General features: G+C 43.2%; 1 protein-coding gene across 1 annotated transcript; it reads left to right on the top strand.

Moving 5' to 3' along the window:
- The first annotated feature begins 13,488 nt into the window (after positions 1 to 13,488).
- Positions 13,489 to 17,055, top strand: LOC136485282 (uncharacterized). The gene is made up of 2 exons (XM_066482194.1): positions 13,489 to 14,053; positions 16,388 to 17,055. The coding sequence occupies exons 1-2, from the start codon at positions 13,963 to 13,965 to the stop codon at positions 16,708 to 16,710; spliced, it is 414 nt and encodes a 137-aa protein (XP_066338291.1). The 5' UTR covers positions 13,489 to 13,962; the 3' UTR covers positions 16,711 to 17,055.
- The last annotated feature ends 2,874 nt before the right edge of the window (positions 17,056 to 19,929 follow it).

Genomic DNA, 19,929 nt, shown 5'->3' with positions numbered 1-19,929 from the left:
AATTCCTTTTCACTTTTCTCGTAAGACAATTTTTGGAGAATAACTGGATTAGAGGAGGCTTTCTTCTTTGCCGGCTGGTGAGCCAACTGCTTCGTTTGCGGGGCAGACCTCTTAGGAGCTGGCAGCTTCTTGGTCATCATGGGAGGCGGGGCAGCCGTTGGAGACCTCCTTGGAGGTGGCGGAGGTGGCGGCGTTGCATAATCATTGCTCGGAGCACTATGATGATCTGGAGATTGAATAATTGGACTTAGATTGGCGGAGGCCCTGCTGTGTGAGTACAAAAAAGAATAATTAGGTATAAGAAATTGTTATTATTAATCATGCATGTCAATAGAAAATTAGTGAAAAAATTGTTTCGTTCACTTTTGCCCACACCTATTGTCTGGCAGTTAAGGAAGCGGCGGTGGACTAGAGACCCCAGGAATAATGATGTAGCGCTTGCGCCATAATATGAATGTCTTCTCTGCTTCTCCTAGAGTCTTCTCCCCATCACCTCCTGGAATGTCAAGAGCCATATCACTAAAACCTTTGTTAACTCTATCCACTGAGACGCTAACATATCTAGGTGGTATTATTGCCCCATGGATTCTTGGTGTCTTGGTAGGATCTGGAGGAGAAAAAATACCGAGAGCCACCATTGTTGTGGCATTCCCTTTTGGAATATGTAGCTCACATGATGTAAACGGTGTAGTGATGTCAGGTCGATGGCCCCCCGCCGATACCAACTGGCCCCTGTCACGTGGGGTGCGTCCCAAAATCATGATCAGTTGCTCACATCATTGGGGCTGTTTGAACTTGTTTCTAGCGGGTTGGCTACTTTCCTGCACGTGTTCTAGTGATGGCGAAGTTAGTACTGAGTTAGTAGGAACCTAATTGCTACAAAAAAAATCAAAGAAATGCGTGTAGTTAGTACCCCAGGGCTGGCGCCGTACCACTCGGGGTCAGCTGTAACCTCTCCAGTTAGCGGGTCATGGCCTAGCCCAGTATGGGTCTGTCCATCGCGCCAATTGAAGTAACAATATTTCAGCTCATTGTACTTGTTCTAGCACACTTTCTTGTTGTACCTGAGCTTCGTGACTTCATTGAAGTCATGAACAATATTGGTCCACCCTAGTGAGGTTGGACCGTGGGCACCGGCCTAGTGACAGAGGTCTTTCTGCTTGATGATTAGGTCAAGAAACAGAGAGGTTGTTCTGTCATCCCAACACGTACGGTCCTGGCTCATCTGATTCAAAGATTGACAAAGCTATTAGTAATGCACCAGTACCAAAATGTAATCACCAGTTAGGACATTGTATTAAAATCTGCAAGAAACTGAAAACTGAGCCAACACACACAAAAAAGAGAAAGAAATCATAGCCATGTGGCTTATGTCAACATAATGGTTGACTACCGTATAGAAGACACACCAAGGCAACATAGAAGCACAAAGTCCTATTTTTTAATTATAAATCACAAAGATTTGATGTCTTATGGACTGCCCCACAAGCAAGAATCTGTTGTATGTTGGACACTAAAAATTGAGCAATGTATTAGAATATGATAGAAGCAAGCAAGAATATGATGGAAACTGGAAACTGAGCATACATACAAAATTTCATGGTGAAAAGCAAGAGATGAAGCAAGCAAATTAACCACAAGAATGACCATGGTGCGTAAGGACCACCATTCACTGTCATTGTAACATGACCAAAAGAGAACTAAACCCCAAATCCAAACAGCAAATTGACAAATCATATCCCTAACTTCCCTTTTGTGGCCGTTTGTGGCGTTTTGAGCGGAGGTTGTAGTGCCTGCCAACAGTTGGAGAGCAAGATGAAGCCGACGACGCTGCCAGTTTGGGCAGCGATGATCACAATCGGACGAAATGTCCCTTCTATGTCTGCAGTGCAATCATAGAGCACACTTGTAAGATGACAAACATAATCTAAAAAACTGAACATTAGAAGGGGTGAAGAACATTACATGTGTACTGTCTAACATAATCTGAACAAGAATATCAACAGATAATTCATTGTGTACGGAGTTAACACTAATGAAGCCTTAAGGTATACTGTTCACCACTTAGGCACGAATGAGCTAAAACAATCAACTATATGTACACAAAGATTCAGAACCATTGTTTGGGTTTGCAGTCAATTTTTGCTTGCTGGGAAACTATGTGGCATCATTATGAGGCATAAATGCCAAAGCGCTAAAAAGCTATGTGACAAAACAAAATCGTTTAATTTCTTTGGGCGCAGGGTTTATCTTCCGCATCTGGGACTTGGAAGATGCAGAGATAAGTGAAAACACCCGTACTTGACATCTAAGTGTGACATTTCCTTGCTTATTTGGCATACCCCCACACATATTCTACATATAGCTATTTCAGACTCCAGTTCTGTTTAGCACGTATGAATATCAAAGCAATGATAAATCAGGCCAAGCTCAAAGACCAAATGCGTTGATACAACAATCAAATAAACAACGATTAGCAAATGGTGATTCGAAGGTTAACTAAGCCATTAAGCATCATCTGCCAGATCTGTTCGGAAAGTATCCAGAAACATAGTCCTAAAATATGTACGTAGAGCACTTCTGTAATATATAGAAACAAGATGTGGGGATTTCTATCAGACACATAGAGGAGCAGACATGAGTACATTTTGGATCTCAGATCCAGCGGGGTCAAACTGCGCCGGCGTCGGGTTCCGGGGGCTTACCGTTCTGGAAGGAGTCGCCGTTGATGGAGGCGGGGTCCGGGGAGGGAGGCCGAGACCACTGTCACCGAGGCCGGTGAGAGTGAGGGAAACCCTAGCCGTGTGGAGGTCAAACTATAAGACGACCAGCTGTGGCTCAGAGGCGGCCAGGTGAGAGGACAGATGCGTGGGATTCGGGTTACCTGGCTTGCCGTAGGCGCCGTCGATGGAGGCGGGGTGGGGGAAGAGGACGATGACACTGTAACCGCAGCCCCGGCGAGGAGGACGGCGTACAGAGGCGGCCACGCCCAGATCCGGTGTCCACCGACGCCGCCCGTTGACGCGGCACGGACTACCGCCGGTAAATGCGCGGAGCGATGGCGAGGAGCGGCGCGTGTGCGTGGAACCCTAGCCACCGACGGGAGAAAGAGGAGAAAGTGAGAGACGCGAGCGAGCAACGGGTATAAGACCGGCCGTTCGCCTGGTGCGACTAATGCTGGACTATCGAACGGCTGGGCTGATAAGCCCAGCACCGACCAGGCCAACCAGCCTACCGACCGGCATGTAAACCGCCCGGGCTTCCTAAAAGCTCTGGATCCGCCACTGGCGCTTAAATGCTTCAAATTTGTCTCGGTGCTGATCGATCAACGTAGTATCCAGAGATCACGTGCATACCCTTCAATTATTCCCAAATTAAAAGCGCCCTACCTAGCTCTATATATTATACATGTTGCCCATAGGTCCAACATGGTCCACAGTTCACATCATGTTTCTAACAAATGGAAAAAAACAAACATCTCAACAATCCGTCCTGCCATATGCAGCAATACATTATACATTATACATCTACATTGCACGCATAATATATATAATGCGCTGCATGCCTATCTAATCCATTGTACAGACCGAAAGTGTATTGCCTAGCTACATACGTAGAGTATACCTAAAAAAACTAATCAAAATAAAAAAAATACTCGAATTATTCTGTCTCGGCGGTGATCAGTATATATCTAGATCATCTGCACTTGAATTATTCCCAAATAATGTCCTCCATATATATAAAGTCGCCCACTGGTCACACCCACGTATACATATGGTCCATGTACAGGTACCACACAGCTTTTTTCACGAAAAGAAGAAAAAAAAAGAGGTGGAATCTCAAATCCGGCCATCCGTTAGCAACGATACATCCAACTAGTGCATCACGCGCGAAGCTAATGGCCCCATCCGCCGGTGAATCTTGAAACTGATTTTGAAAAATACTGTTATAGCTAAATTGTTACGAGAGAAAAATACTATTTTAATTAAAAAACAAGATCAACAAGTTAAATATGGAAAAAACCGAACGGGCCGATATACGCTGCACGCTATAGTTAGTTATTTAGCTACGCAATCACTCTCAAACACTTGTCAAAATAAAAAAAAATCACTATCAAACTAATAACTTAATTAAAAGAAGTACTAGTAGAGTTGAATCCGATGATCAGAAATGACACGACACAACAGATGGACTGCTGAAGGTGCTGTTCATTCTTTCACAATGATGAGCCTCGTGTAACAGCTAGGCTACCCAAAGGGCTACTAGTGCCTGTGCCTGGTCTGGTCATCTCACACACACACGCCTGCAGATGAAGCACGCAGTATTACACCAAGCTGGCAGTAGTACCAATCACAGTAGTGGCCACACGGCTGTTGGCCTGCTACAGTGGAGCTATACCTCTAGTCGTCTTAGGGGCATGGCACCGTGTTGGCCAACCACCATGGCTGTGGCATGTGGCATGTGGCATGTGGCATGTGTGTAGTGACATACTTATGAATCCAGAAACAACCGACGATAATTTCTAAGCAGGTTGTTGAGCATAGTGCACGGGGCCCTAGCTAGTAGAACAGTGGTAGTATGCCACAGGAATCAACAAAACTGGGATCAAAGTCCTAGCGCGTGTTTAGTTTCCATCCAAATTCTCAAAAAAGTACTATAGTATCTATCACATCGAATCTTACGATATGTGCCTGGAGCATTAAATGTCACGAAAAAAACTAATTGTACAGTTTGTTTGGAAATTGCGAGAAGAACGTTTTAAACCGAATTAGTCGATCGAACATTAATTATCAAATAAAAACAAAAATGCAACCGGAGCCCAAAATCCAAACTTTACGTAACTAAACACGCGCTACTACTGCTACTACACACCCACGTGTGTGGCAGTGGCAGGGCCCTCTCCCTCTCTGTGCTGCAGCTGCTGGTGAAAGAAATGCAGAAAGAAAGCTGGTGTGTGTCCATGACGACCAGGGAAAGAAAGGAGGACTGCCCCTAGATTCCTCTCCTCGCTTTGACGCTTTCCTCCCCTCCCCTCGCCTCTCGGCTCTCGCCGGAGTAGACCATAGGCGCACCTCGGTGGCGCAGGGCCCACGTGTCTGGCCAAGAGCGGCAGCGGCGGTGTGCGTGTAGTCAGTCGTTGTTGGTACAGCTTATCTGGAAACGTTTCTCTGCCTAGTCTGATTTAGCCGGTCAAAATAAGCTGCCGAAAACATAACGTTTAGTTATTGATTTCAGCTTATTTGGACCCTCAGAGCAGGAAAGGAAGGAGCAGAGGAAGCTGCACGAGTGGTCTGTCGTTTCTCAGATTCAGTATTGCATTGGTTTCAGTAATATAGCAGATTTTTCTTGTCATTTTACGGATCGTATGCCCGAAAATCTGCAGGGTGTGTCATGTGTGTCTAGTCATCCTAACAAGGGGTACTTTGATACTGCTACTTGGAGCTTAATTATGGAAAGAAAGCATGCATCAAACTGTTAATTAATAATTAGTACTACACTTCAAAGGCGTAAAAGCGACACGGGAACTGAGCGCTTAACTGTTGTGGCAGACTGGCAGGCAGGCAGGTAGGCATGGATGCACTATTTTTGTTCACTGCCACGAGGGACCGACTAACCAATGCGACCAACAAATTGAGAGCACCGCATACGTGCAACATTCAGTAGTATCACGTATGTATACTACTAGTATATATATGTGGTATATATGTAGTGAATCCAAAAAAAAAATTACCAGTACATGTAGTCGATAGATAATATACTAGTGTATGTAGTCGAAAAAGAAAATACGGGCATTGCACATGGATGGTTTTTGCATGCAGACATACATATATATATATCATCGATGTAGTATTTGTATCTATATATGTACACGTATAGGAGTACTATGTAGTGGCTTCTGGACGACGCAGAACACGCATCCTGCTCAGAAGTGACGCATCACCAACTTTTGCATGCCATGTCGCCCATGAACGTGCTTGAAAGGCGGTGCTACTAGCTAGCTATAGACGGTGGCATAGGCTATTAACCCCCTACTTGATGGAGGCGTGGTTCAACGAAAGGTGATCAATCTCGTCAGCCTGTCAGCCGTCAGGCCAGGGCGACTAGTTAGCCAGCAAAGGTAGTGAGCCCCTTGTTTAGTTGGACCCCAAAGTACAAAAAGTTACTACAGTATCTGTCACATCGAATGTTTGCGGCTCGTGTATGGAGCATTAAATGTAGACGAAAAGAAAAACTAATTACACAGTTTGGTGGGAAATTGCGAGACGAACGTTTTGAGCCTAATTAGTCCATATTTGAACACTATTTGTCAAATAAAAACGAAGGTGCTACAGTAGCCCCAAAATCCAAATTTCGTGAACTAAACAAGGGCTGATTGGTGCACCTAGGTTTGAAAATATATACGTACTGTATTATCCTTGTGAACATACCCATCACCTCTGCCGGGTTGTTGAAACGACGAGACACGCCAGAAGAACCGGCACGATGAGACACGCCAGAAAAACTTTGTTTTTTTTTTTACGTAACACGCCAGAAAAACTGATCCACACCGTTTAGAGAGTGCAGCGAAACAATGGATGCCGGCACATATATGAGTTCAAAGTTTGTGGTTAGCCAATACTCGTGTCGAAGGATTAGTGATTGCCATATTTTTTATTAGTCTAGAGTACTCTAGACTTTTACAATTATAATTAGTTGGATGACGCGTGGACCAACACATGATGGATTGCATCCACTCTGTCAGAATGGATAATTAAGCTCATTTTGAACTTATCCATTGGGCAAGACTGAGAGTGTATTCTTTTAAATATGCCCATTCAGGCGTACATCCGCATAAACTTCTTTATTATTAGGATATATATGAAGCCAGAATGGAGGAGACATACGATCGACCAAACAAACCATAAGAAGCTTCTAGGGTAACGGTACTAGGGCCTTGTTTAGATTACCCCAAAATTCCAAGTTTTTTCACTCTCTCTCCATCACATCAATTTTTAGCCACTTGCATGGAGCATTAAATGTAGGTAAAAAAAAAACTAATTGCACAGTTTAGTTGGAAATCACGAGATGAATCTTTTGAACTTAGTTGGTCCACGATTGGACAATATTTACCAAATAAGACGAAAGTGCTACTATTCATCGGGTTGAAATTTTTCTCAATCTAAACAAGGCCTAGAAAGGATTTTATGAGGAAGGCTCAATGATTAACTGCGGCGAGCATTTTGAGAAGCCACCTCTATAAATGATCAGGAGAGTCATGCCCGTCTTTATTAATTATTTATAGATGCGAACATCTTAAGAACACCATCTATGTTAATGACTATTTACAGAGGCAGATAACTTAAGATGTCTACCCCTATCAATCAAATAACATAGATGGGCCTGCCTGCATTTGAAAATGGCTATTAATCAAATTTTAGATTTTTCGGAGCTCGTTAGAATTTATTTCAGAATTATTTTAGAGAGAATTCCGCTGAAATCTACAAGCACTAGTAGAGAAACTGACTCTAGTCCTGGTTTCCAACCCCCTTTAATCTCGGTTTTGAAACCAGGACTACGAAATCGGGACTAAATGTCTTGATTTTTAGTCCCAGTTCCTCCAACCGGGAGTAGAGGTGTTTATTAGAAAAAAGTTGCAGCTATGGAGATTCGAACCTACGACCTCCCACTTTAACTCTTGCACGCGTTACCATCTCACCTACTCCACACATCATACTTAGATAAGATACGCTTTCCTTTTAAATTCAGTTTGGAGACACCTTTAGTCCGGGTTTGAGACATAAACCGGGACTAAAGATTCTCGCACTGACGTGCCTCTGACACACCTCGGTAGCCGTTGGACAGGGACCTTTAGTCCCGGTTGGAGCTACCAACCGGGACTAAAGATTTCTCTAGTCCTGAGCGCGAAAAATATCGGGACTAAAGCCAAATTTCAAAGTGGATCAAAAGTCGTTTCTCTACTAGTGAAGAATGGGCTCAGATCAGTTTGGAAGACTAGCTCAGGGCAGTTTTTCAACTTGCTCCGATGGAGATTTTCTCCTTACTGTTATAAACTCCACCACCAAGTTTCAAGTCCTTTTGAAATCGTTTGTTTGGCTTTTGACATTTTCTCCTCCGTGGGCTGAAAAAACTTTTCCTAGTCCATTTTTTTTAATCTCCATTCTCTTATGTGGTTGGCTCTCAGTTGTCTCTGATCCTCTCTAGGTCATCTTGTCACCTGTTGGCTTGTGTGATCTAGAGTTGGGAGCTAAGAAAGTACTTGGGGTTTATTTTGGGATATAGGCTAGTTTCTCATCGGAGAAATTTTATTTGGCTCCCATTCACCCTCTTCCTGCTACCCTCTCCCCTCTGGTTGCCTGCACGGTCCTTCGTTATGCTTTAGTTCATACACCCAAATTGAGTGGGATGCTTTTATATATAAAAGGGAATTTGTTTGCTTGATTGTATGGACGGATAGAGCAACCCTACTTCTACAATTGCAATAACCTATGAAGATTCTTGGTTACTTGTATCAGCGGATACAAACTCTTTATTCGAGGATGATGTGTGTACCAACACCTCATGGATTGAATCTACTCAATAAGAATGGCAAGTGAAATTTATTTTGAGCGTAACGCCAGGCTAGGCAAAGGGTGTTTTGTCTTTTTTTTCATATACACCCCATACATGTTGCATCCGCTAAATAGACAAATATACAGACTTGTTTGTCAAATTACACGAATCCACTCTGCCAGAACGGAGAAGATGTGGCCAACGAAACACACTCGATCTGAGCTTCTACACTAATAGAGGCCTAGACGTCTTATGGATACATTACATCTTTTATATGGCCCGGTCACTAGTATCTATCTGAAGTAAATTGACCGTGACGCCTAAGAGGGGGTTGAATTAGGCAACTTAAAAATCTAACTCTAAACTATGGCCTCTTTTTTTAACTCTAGCAAAACCTATGCAATAGATAAACTATCTAAATGTGCAACTACAGTTTTGCTAGTGTGTTGCTATCTCTACCGTAAAAGAAGTGATATAATCAATGTAAATGCGAAAGCTAAAGAGCAAAGTAGAGATATGCAAACTTCTGTTGACGACTCCGGTATTTTTACCGAGGTATCGAGAAGCGCGCAAGCTTCCTCCTAGTCCTCACTGGAGCCCCTCGCAAGGGGCAAGCTCCTGGTCGGGTAACTCCGTTGATAGACTCGGGCCTTCCCCATGCGCAAGTGGGTCTCCGACGTGCCTTCCGGCAAGCCTCTCTCGGATGCTCCCCGCTGTCTTCACTATCAAGCTTCCGGCCGAAACGCCGCGGGCCTTGTTCCCTCTGATACACGGTGGCGGCCACACCACAAACGCGGTTGGTGTGATCTCGCAAGACTACAAGCCCTTCTAATGTACAACAGTGGTGCGCGCAAGCACCGAGTGATAAGAGGTATGCTAACCTCACTAAACACTAGGCCTAAATCTAGAGCAAGCGCATAAGCGGTGGTCTAATCAACCTAAGCACTTCGCAAAGCACCTACGCTAATCACCTAATAAAACACTAAGCACTATGCAAGTGGAGATCACTAAAATGGTGTATCAACACCCTTGATATGTTTCCTCAGCTCCACACACCTCAAATGGTCGGTTGGGGGTTGTATTTATAAGCCCCACTGAGAAAGTAGCCGTTGGGGACGAAGTCCTGCTTTTCTGCTACTGACCGGACGCTGGAGTCGTCCTGATCGGATGCGTCTGGTAGTCCCGACCATTGGAGCCGCGAACAGCTGATCGGACGCTGCCAGCGTCCGTTCACTTGCCACCGGACGCGTCCGGTCGCAAGTTCGCCGCTCCTGAACCTCTCTGTACTTGATCAGACGTTGTTGTCCTACATTCAGTCGGTTTGCCGCCAGCGTCCGATCACTTGCTGAGTGTGTTGTCGGACTGATGAACAGTGCCATCGGTGCATCCGGTCGGTTCACTTATTCAACATCCGGTCGCTGCTGCTGACGCCTGCTGTTGTCGAGCCACTGATCGGAGCGTCCGGTCCAGCGTCCGGTTTCTTCTGTGAGCTCGTTTCTTCGCGGTCTTACGTGCGGCTTGGTTTCTATCTTTATGCTTGGACTTTGCTTGATATCTTGGGTCTTCTCTTGTGCTCCTAGGGTCTTGCTTGAGGTGTTGATCATCGGATCATCACGTCGCCTCCATTCAAGTCACGTCTTGCATCCTATTGAACTACAAAATAAATACTTACAAATTCATTAGTCCAATTTGGTTGTGTTGGTCATCAAACACCAAAATCCAAAGTAAATGGACCTAGGGTCCATTTTTCTTACAATCTTCCCATTTTTGGTGATTGATGACAACACGACCAAAGCAAGTAAATAATAGAATTTTGAAATTAAAAAAACCACCTACTTGCTAGGATGCAATGCAAGGGGCAAGATTATATGATGCTAAAAGATACTACTTGTAAGAATACATAAAAACTTATCTTGCCCTTGCAAATGTCCCCATGTGGTATTATAGATTTAAGCCTTACTTCCTACAATTTCTCCCCATTACATAGGCTAATTCATAATCCACTATCCTCCCTTTCTCGGACCATCATCACTTGTAGACACCACTTGTAGACCATTACCACTTGTAAATTATTATGATCTAGCTTTTGGTCATACAAATTAATGTTTGCTTTTGGTCCTCTAAATTCTCTCCCTTTGGAATCAAACACCAAAAAGGAAGATATTAGTAGCACAAGGGAGGGTCAAACTTTGTGATCCTTTGAGTGTAGAGTGAAGTAGATCAAAAAATTTGACTCTCATATTATATAGATTAAGCTTCCCCTAAATATATGCATACATATGATAGAAGGCAAAGCATATGCATAATTGGCAAAGTATTGCACAAGAGAATTTAATCTATATAATACACGGAGAAAGCATATAAATATCAAAATGAAATCAACATGATGATATTGTTTTAGAAATACCAGATTTCTACCACTTGCAATCGGTGGTGGATATTTGAAGTATGATGCTTAACTCCAGAGACTCCATTTTCCTTGCAATGAGACTACTACACATATGATAAGCTTGAAGAGGTGTTAGTCTCAAAGCTTCCAACTTGTAGAGTAACCTCCCCCTAAATTTGTGCACACAAGTATGAAATACTTGCAGGAAACATGTACATTGATTTTAGAATAAAAAATACCACTTGAAAAATGACATCACATAAATGTGAGAGTTATTTTTGAAGACGATATTCGAGAGAAATTATCTACAATTTGGATTTTGGCACATATTAGACGAATAATTGAAGGACAAGCTATGTGCCGTGCTCCTAAACAATTTTAAACCATGTAAGATTGCTCCAAGGGTTAAGAACGAAACCGAGCAAACCTATCATATGATATACCTAGTGTATGCATGATAAAAGATATAAGTATGCAAATGCAAACCTAGGCATGAAGACTAACTAGATGCTAAAAGATACCAATTGTAGAAAAATTTAAATCTAATACCAATTGAAGTAAATTGAATCTAGTTACCTAACATGGGAAGGGGAATTTGGGTCCATAGTATTCACTAACCCACTTGGCAATGATTTTGTCCATCATGATGTACCCCATGAAATGCATCCATACTTTTGACAAGTCTCCAAATTCTCCGAAGTCCATAGGACTTCTCACTTCCCTTTCGGGATCCAAACTTTTTTGATGCTCTTCATGCTGGAGATGATTTTCTTTGGCACCCAAAAGCGTTTGACCCCATTGTTGGCTTGCTTGTTTACCTTGATGGCCATCACCTTGTCATTTTTCTTCTGCTTTAGTAAGTATGGTGTGGAGGCCTTCTTGTCCACCTTGTTCATGTAGGTGTTGGAGAGCTTGCTTGTTTGCTTCTTCTCTTTCTTCTTTGCTTCTCCCCCATTCTTCACCTTGCACTTATATGACTTGTGACCTTCTTTGTGACACATTTAGCAAACCACGGTTTGTCCTTCATCAAGCTTCTTCACTCCATTAACGGTGTTATCTTGATGAAGTTGGGCTTGCTTCGCCTTGCCTTTCACTTGAGTCAAGTCCTTGGTGAGGCGAGCTACTTCTTGCTTGAGTTGCTCATTCTCCTTTACAACCTCTTGTATGCATGTATCTACAACAACTTTCTCAACACAAACTTGGTTGCACAAGGATGAGTCTAAACATAAATCATTACAAGAAGTAGAGGCATCCTTTTTATACATATTAGAACTTTTCTTTTTAGATGCCTTGGTAGGGGTTGCACTAATGGCTTCAAGATTAGCAACTTTATTAGTTAGCTCATCACAATATTTGCACATGGTTTCTATTTTAGCAAGCAAACTTTTATAAGCATCTTGTGAGCTAGCTAATTTTTCTTTTAATTTTTCATTTTTCTTAACAAGATGCTCATCATCAATTGTGCATGCATTTGTTGTTACACTAGCCTTAAGTTGCTCAATTTTAGTAGATAGTTCAATATTGAGATTAGCAAAATTCTCATATTGTTCAAGCAAAGTTTTATATGTTTCTCATATCGAATGGGCAAGTCTTGCGAGATCACACCAACCGCGTTTGTGGTGTGGCCGTCACCGTGATCCGGAGGGAACAATGCCCGCGGCGTTTTGGCCGGAAGCTTGATAGTGAAGACGGCGGGGAGCATCCGGGAGACGGCGAAAATTTTTGGCTTTTGGCTACTGTAGCACTTTCGTTTGTATTTGACAAAAATTGTCTAATTATAGACTATTTAGGCTTAAAAGATTCGTCTCGCTAATTACAGGTAAACTGTATAATTAGTTATTTTTTTTACCTACATTTAATGCTCCATACATGTATCGTAAGATTTGATGTGATGAAGAATCTTGAAAATTTTTGGTTTTTTGGTGGGATCTAAACGGGGCCTTATATATGGGATTTACGACACAGACATGAGAAAACAACCAAACATACCCGTAGACATCACATGATGCATGTTCTTCTCGGATAGCCACACAACCAAACATATCCCCATATGCTACAACTGTTATCTACCGTAGAGTTGCCTCTGAGATACTCCGTAGATTATATTCGTGCTCGAGCTGTCATTTCAAAGTTATTGAAGGGCTACCTCCTCCTCTTGGTCAAGGCGGGCAGAGGCAGGCAGGCTGGCAGGTACCCAATACAATCACAAGTCACGTTGCGCTGTGTACACATGCTGCTGCTGCCGCTAGGTGATTGTTTAGATTGAAGTTAGAAATCAGTATTTGGTATGGTAGTATTTTTGTTTGTATTTAATAATTATTATTTAATTATGGTTTAACTAGGCTTAAAAGATTCGTCTCGTAATTTACAATCAAATTGTGTAATTAGTTATTTTTTTTATCTACATTTAATACTCCATGTATATATCAAAGATTTGATGTAACGAAGAAAGAGTAAAAAAACTTGCGATCTAAACCAGGCCTAGCTATACATTGCCTGAATGCCTGCCTGTTCTGTTCTGTTCCTCTCAACAGCCACTGTCACCACCACTGGCCCTCGCTAGCTCTCACAGCCGTGCCCCTCTCTCTGCCCTCTTCCTTTCTTCTTCCCGGTCACAGCTCTCTCTCTCTCTCTCTCTCTCTCAAAAGCGTGTGTGCCAGGCCGGCCTGTGAGGCCTGTGAGTCTGCGACCGGCCGGCTGACTCGCTCTGCCAGGCTAACTGGCGCGCACGCACGCACACCCTCGCGCTTGGAGCGTTGCGAGGATCGGGTCACAGTTCACTTTCAGATCGGCCACCGGCTGCTTGCTGCCTGCTCCGCTTGTTGCCATTGCTGGCGAGCGCGAGCTAGCCAGCTCCAGGCCTCCGGTCGAGCGAGCTGCCGGGATCCGACGGAGATAGCCTCTGCGGCGGCGCCGCGTCGTGCGCGTGGTTAGCGTTCTTGAGGCTCGGCAGCTGGATCGAGCGGCGTGACGACGACCGAGCGAGAACGTGCGTGCGAGCTCTTCTTCCGATCCGCCGCGATATGGGCGCCGTGAGCTGCCGGAGGCGGGCGAGCCGGCGCCGCTGCCACGCCGCCGCCCTCCTCGCCGCCGTCCTCTTCGCCGCGGCCATGGGTAAGTGCGAAAGGCTATAGCTTTTTGCTGGGCTGGCCGTGCTTGTTCTTCTTCTTTTCTCGCTTTTTGTTTTTGTTTGAGGCAAAGCAAAGCTCTTGTCAAGATCTTATTTTGATGCGGGAAGAGTGCGTGCATGTGATTCCCTCTTTTTTAATTTCTGGTATTTTTATGTGTTCCTATCCTACTTTCTATGCCTGCCCTCTCTTAGAGTCTTGATTAGTTAATTAATTAGTTAAACCGAGGGGGCTTTTAATTAGGTTCCTCAATGAGCTGCCTAGGTCTTGACATGTTTACTTTAATTTCTTTCTACTAGGATTAGCAGCTAGCTAGATACCCATCTTTCTCTTGCATTAGTCTCTGTCTCCCCCTCAAGGAACCCAATAAAATATGCTAGTATGTGTTGTTCTTTCTTATCATCATGCATGCACTCTTTTGCTAGATATAGGAAAGGTCTCCCTCCCTTAAAAAAAATGCCCCCCTCCTTCCCTCTATCTTCTGGGTGACACCTTGCTGTAAAGCAATTAACAACAAGAAGGTACAAATTTTAACTAGCTAGCTAGGCATCATCAATCTAACACAACTAATCTTAACTTACTAGTAGACCGCAGCCTATTCGTTTGCTCATAAATGATCGTAAATTTTCGGTCAGGAACAGTATTTTTTTCTCATACCAAATTAGCCAGCAGTAAATAATTCACGATCGTTTATGGCCTCCTGAACCGTGTTGCCGTCCTAGGTTTGGAGAACTGGAACTAGAGCCATGTATGCATGCATGTTCTTTTGGTTGGTGAGATTTCTGAAGTTACATTCAAATTTCGGTGAAGCATTTGTTTTCTTCTCTCTTGATGCATGCAAAACCAGTGTACTAGTAGTATTTTGCTCGCGCAAATCCATTCTCTTGTGTCTACTCCATCCTCCGATCACATCAAGAACTTGCTCACATCTAGAACAAATAACAACAGTCAACAAATAGTTTTTTTTTCATCACTGTCTGCTGCTGCTACTAATTAAATATTCAAAGTTGTTTTCTCCAAAAAGATATTGCAAGGGTAGCCTATGTAGATCAGTACTACCTAGATTAAATGAAACCCTCTCTCTCTGGAGTCTCTTCACCAACCAAACAGCGACGTCTTCCTCCCGTTCCCAGCACAGCTGCACTGCAGCCAGCCAGGCGTCCTGGCCTGCTGGGCGCCCCCACCATGGCACTGGCAGTCTGACGAGGCTGGTCCAGAAAAGCACACGATCGCGATCCAATTCATTGCTCACTGCAATAGTACTAGTAGGAGTAGCTCTCACTCACTCGTACACAGACACACACGTTCATACGAGAAAGAGAGAGAGAGACGCACGCTGCTGCCTGCATAGGGATTAGGAGGGGACACGCTTCAGTGCAGGCAGGGAGACCAGCCAGAGAGAGAATCTGCCCGTACTAGCTTGCATTGCTAGGCGGATTACGTGGGCGTGGGCGTACGTGTGCCAGTCGTGCTGCACAGATAATACGCTTTGGTCTCAGTCGCTTAACGTTACTAGCTAGGAAGAAGCCGGCTTATTCGGCTCGTTTTTTAAGCAGCGACAGTGGTTTTCTCTCACCACACCGAACAGTGTTTTTCAGTACGAACAGTTTTTTTTCATGCCAGGCGAGCACTGCCTACAATCTCTCACCACAAGATGTATCAACTCATATCATGTGAGCCTCTCCTCTGGTTACAGCTCTAGAATCTGTTCATGTACGAACACACACCACACACTACACATACCACGCGTACACAATCAGATCTACAACTACACGTAGATATGAAGACCGCGTCCTTCTTGAGATCACCGAAATCACCATGGCTCCGTAGACGACGGGCGCGTCGCAATCCCTTTAAAGTTCCACGCGACAGAGGCTGTAGAATCTTTTGGGAATAAATTCCGGTGAGAGACGTGAGTCGAATCCAGGATTCGAACCCACGCCGGCAGCGAGCGCACCTGGCTCAGTGTGAATGTACTGCATGCAGGTATCACTGTTTGGAGCACATGAATAATTCACTAATATATATAGATATATAGTGTATATATATGTCTTCTCTAGCTCTAGACACTGAAGTGCTTTATTTATTTGGTCTCTGCATGTCTCCGATCCATTTTTGCATTTTCATTATTATTTTCTAAATCGGCAGAATGGTATTGTATTAGCCAGTAACAAATTAATTCTGCATATATATATATATGCAAGTTCTAAGGCCATGTGCCCTTCGCTGAAATTTGCCCTACGCTGATTTGTCGTTTACCAGGACTGTACGCATTATATATATCATATTAGTTCTGACGGTGTACGGCTACGTACTGCAGTTGTGGTTACAGGGCGGCCGGTCCGTTTGCCAGCGGCGGCGCTGGCAAGGAGGCGAATAGACTCGTCGACGGCGATGGCCAACGGCGCCACCAGGAGGGCAGCGACCACCACGTGGGCGAGGGACGCCATGGACGTGCTCCCAGCCCGGCGGCGGTGGCTCGTGGGGCCGGGGTCGTCGCCGCCGACGTGCCGCGCGCGGTGCGGGCGGTGCACGCCGTGCCGGGCCACCCGTGTGGCCATCCAGCCCGGGGTGGGACCCCAGTGGGAGTACTACCCGGAGGTGTGGCGCTGCAAGTGCGGCAACAAGCTCTTCATGCCATGATCCCCATGCGTGAACGGACGGCCGGCCGGCAGGCGCCCGTGTTATTGAACAAGACGGTCCAGACGACGACGACTGGAAAAAGTGCCGGAGTGCCGTACGTTGATTATTTTTTGCCAAAATTTAGGGTGCGTTCGTACAAAACGTACAAAAGGGGAGGACGGATGATGGATTTGGATGGTCGGAGGGCGATTGGTTAGGTAATTAGGCGTGCGTAAGTGATGCTGTCTGTCTGTGTATATGCAAATCAGGATCTTATATTAACTAGTAGTACGTCTACATGCTCTTCTTTCTTTTGTTTCTTGGTGAAACTGTTTTGCATTTCTTTTCTTCAACAGAATCAATGAATGTCCCTGTAATTAAATATATACTTTCCACATGGGCTTTTATTTAGGCTGTGTTGGTCGCAAAATTTTAGGAATTTAGCTACCGTAGCACTTTCGTTTTTATTTAGCAATTAGTGTTTAATCATCGACTAATTAGGTTTAAAATGTTCGTCTCGTGATTTCTAACCAAACTGTGCAATTAATTTTTTTTTGTCTACATTTAATACTCCAGGCATGTATCGTAAGATTCGATGGGACGGATACTGTAGCATTTTTTAAAAAAACTTTTTGGAACTAAACAAAGCCTTAATTTGCATATGTTGAGATACAGTACTATGTAACTAGGGTGCCTGCCCTGGAAAGTAGTACTGGCAAAGTGGCAACATCCTCCCAACCTAATTATGTTCCTTTAATATGCATGCATTGGACCGAATTAATATATGCACGAATGCTGCATTGACGATTTTTGGAGAATTACTTACATATATCCAGCCACAAATTTGGATAGATCTGGATCATCGTTCATGAATGGTACATGTTCTTCGCTAGCTGTGGTCGTAGTTGTCATCTTTATTCATCACAAAAGTCTTTTCAGTGGACACACCCCGTACCCGAAGCCGCGAGATCGGCCATCACATGGATGTTGCATGCAATTACTGCAACACACTCTTGTTCGTAGAATATTGCTCCGATCCCACTTCAAAATATAGCACATTTATTTATTTTATTTCTTCTAAGTTAAATTTGTTGAACAATTTTGATCGAATTTATAGAAAAATGTATCAACATATACAATATTCAAAATCAGTTGCATTAAACTCTCCACGAACATATCTTGATGGCATATTTGAAATATATTTGAACTTGTATACGCTAATCCATTTTCTAAAATTTTGGTTAAAAATAACGAAGTTTGTCTTAGATCAAGCTAAAATTAAATGTAATTTATTTATAACACGTACATGTTACTTGCAAATGGAAAAAAGATATATCAGAGGGGATCTATTTTGGAGTACAAATGATATGTGTTAGGTTACCTTAATTTTGCCCATGGGTAACTAAAATTCCTTTGCCTCGCTGCATGGCCAACTATAACTTTGTTTTGGAAGTTGTCGGTGTTATTAGAGCATCTCTAATTGTTTCTAAAAAAACGTTTGGTAAATCATTGAGTTTTCAAATTGCTAAAAAATTTGGCTTTCTCAAACTATTTTCTACTTACTCCCAAAAGCTAGTATAGAAGACAATATTTTACATAGAAATCTTGAACAATTTGCAAATTACCCTAGCAATTTTTATATACTTTCTTTATCTCTCTTGTACATTTGCATTAGAAACCCTCTTTTCTTCTTGTTCTTTTCTGCGTCCTTCCACCTCCATATCAGCCGATTCTGTATATTCGATCGATTTTGCAAGTGCGAAAAGATTGAGCGTGGAGACAAGGGGTTGTTGGAGATAGTTTTTTTTTTCAATCTCGTTTGTAAAATCAAGATCGGGAGTAGACTTTGGAAACACTTAGAGATACTTTTAGAGCGAGCTTACATGCATGTCTTGCGCCAGGTATTGCCTTTTGATCTATTTTTGTATTTCTCGGTTTGTCGACGAATCAATCAATATAATAATGTGGAAATGCAAGAGATAATAGCCACCATATTACGTTGTGTCGCAAAGCCGAGACACAGCGATAGTGCCCTGAAAGAACTTGGAGACCAAGTGTCGACCTTTTTGTGCCGGTAATGATTGTACCGTGCAATTAACCCTTGCTTGTCACATGCGGCACACTCATGTCAGGTCGAGATCGTCGACCATCACATGCGAGGATACTATAGAGTAATAGACCCACGGCCACAATGCCACGCGACTCCTCTACTTTCACTATAGCCTTCCCTCTCTCCCACCAAGATCCTGTTTAGTTTCTCACCCTAAAGTTTAGTCTATATCTTATCGGATGTTTGGACATATACATTGAGTATTAAATATAGACTAAAAAATAATAAATTGCACAAATTACGACTAATTTATGAGACGAATTTTTAAGCCTAATTAGTCCATGATTTGACAACGTGGCGCTACAGTCAAGCTACACTAACATATGCTAATGACAGATTAATTAGCCTTAATAAATTCGTTTCGCGGAGTAATGAAGACTTCTGTAATTTGTTTTATTACTATCCGAACACTCTCATATGACATCCCTAAACTTTAGCCCCTGGATTTAAATAAGGCAGCTCTTACGTAGTGTGAGTGTCTTTGTTTGTTCTAAGGTTGCTTTTGATAGAGATTCTGCTCTAGTTTTTCCATACACTGAGTAATAATTTTATCTTTTTTTAGGAAAAAAAACTAGAAGGCAGCAAAACTTACATTTTTTAGTTTCATCTACGTAGTGTAGAACTAGAAAGGAGACATAACCAGGCAAAACAGTACCAAAACAGGCTCTTACTGTGTTTCCGTAAAGCCATATTGCTGTTCTACTTGTTCTTGCATTGCTTTAAGTACTTAGGCATAATGCATGTAACTAGCTTTTAATTTTACCCCTAATATATAGTGTCATGTGCATGCATGTGACATTTTCATTGGATCATTCTCAAATTCCTCCGACACACATACAGTTAAAATTGTAGTGACTCACATAGCGAAGGGCCTAATAATAAGGCATTCATGATCCATGGTGTTGCGCGCATCACCTGGAGCCGATCATGTTGCAGGCCTCTGAGAGCCCATATCGAATGGTCAACGCTCTTCGAAGGAATCTATGACTAGTCAAAGTAGAGGGGAAATAAAACGAGAGAAAGATGACGCGTTGTAATAATTAACAAAATCTCTAAAATGTACAAGAGGAACTCTCATATACTACTCGGAACTTCTATTTCTGAGTTGTGATAAACTGATAATAGGGGTC

The sequence above is a fragment of the Miscanthus floridulus genome, chromosome 10 (genome assembly GCF_019320115.1).
Source record: "Miscanthus floridulus cultivar M001 chromosome 10, ASM1932011v1, whole genome shotgun sequence".
Taxonomy (NCBI): domain Eukaryota; kingdom Viridiplantae; phylum Streptophyta; class Magnoliopsida; order Poales; family Poaceae; genus Miscanthus; species Miscanthus floridulus.
The sequence above is the reverse complement of the archived record's forward strand: the minus strand, read 5'-3'. Positions and strand labels throughout refer to the sequence as shown.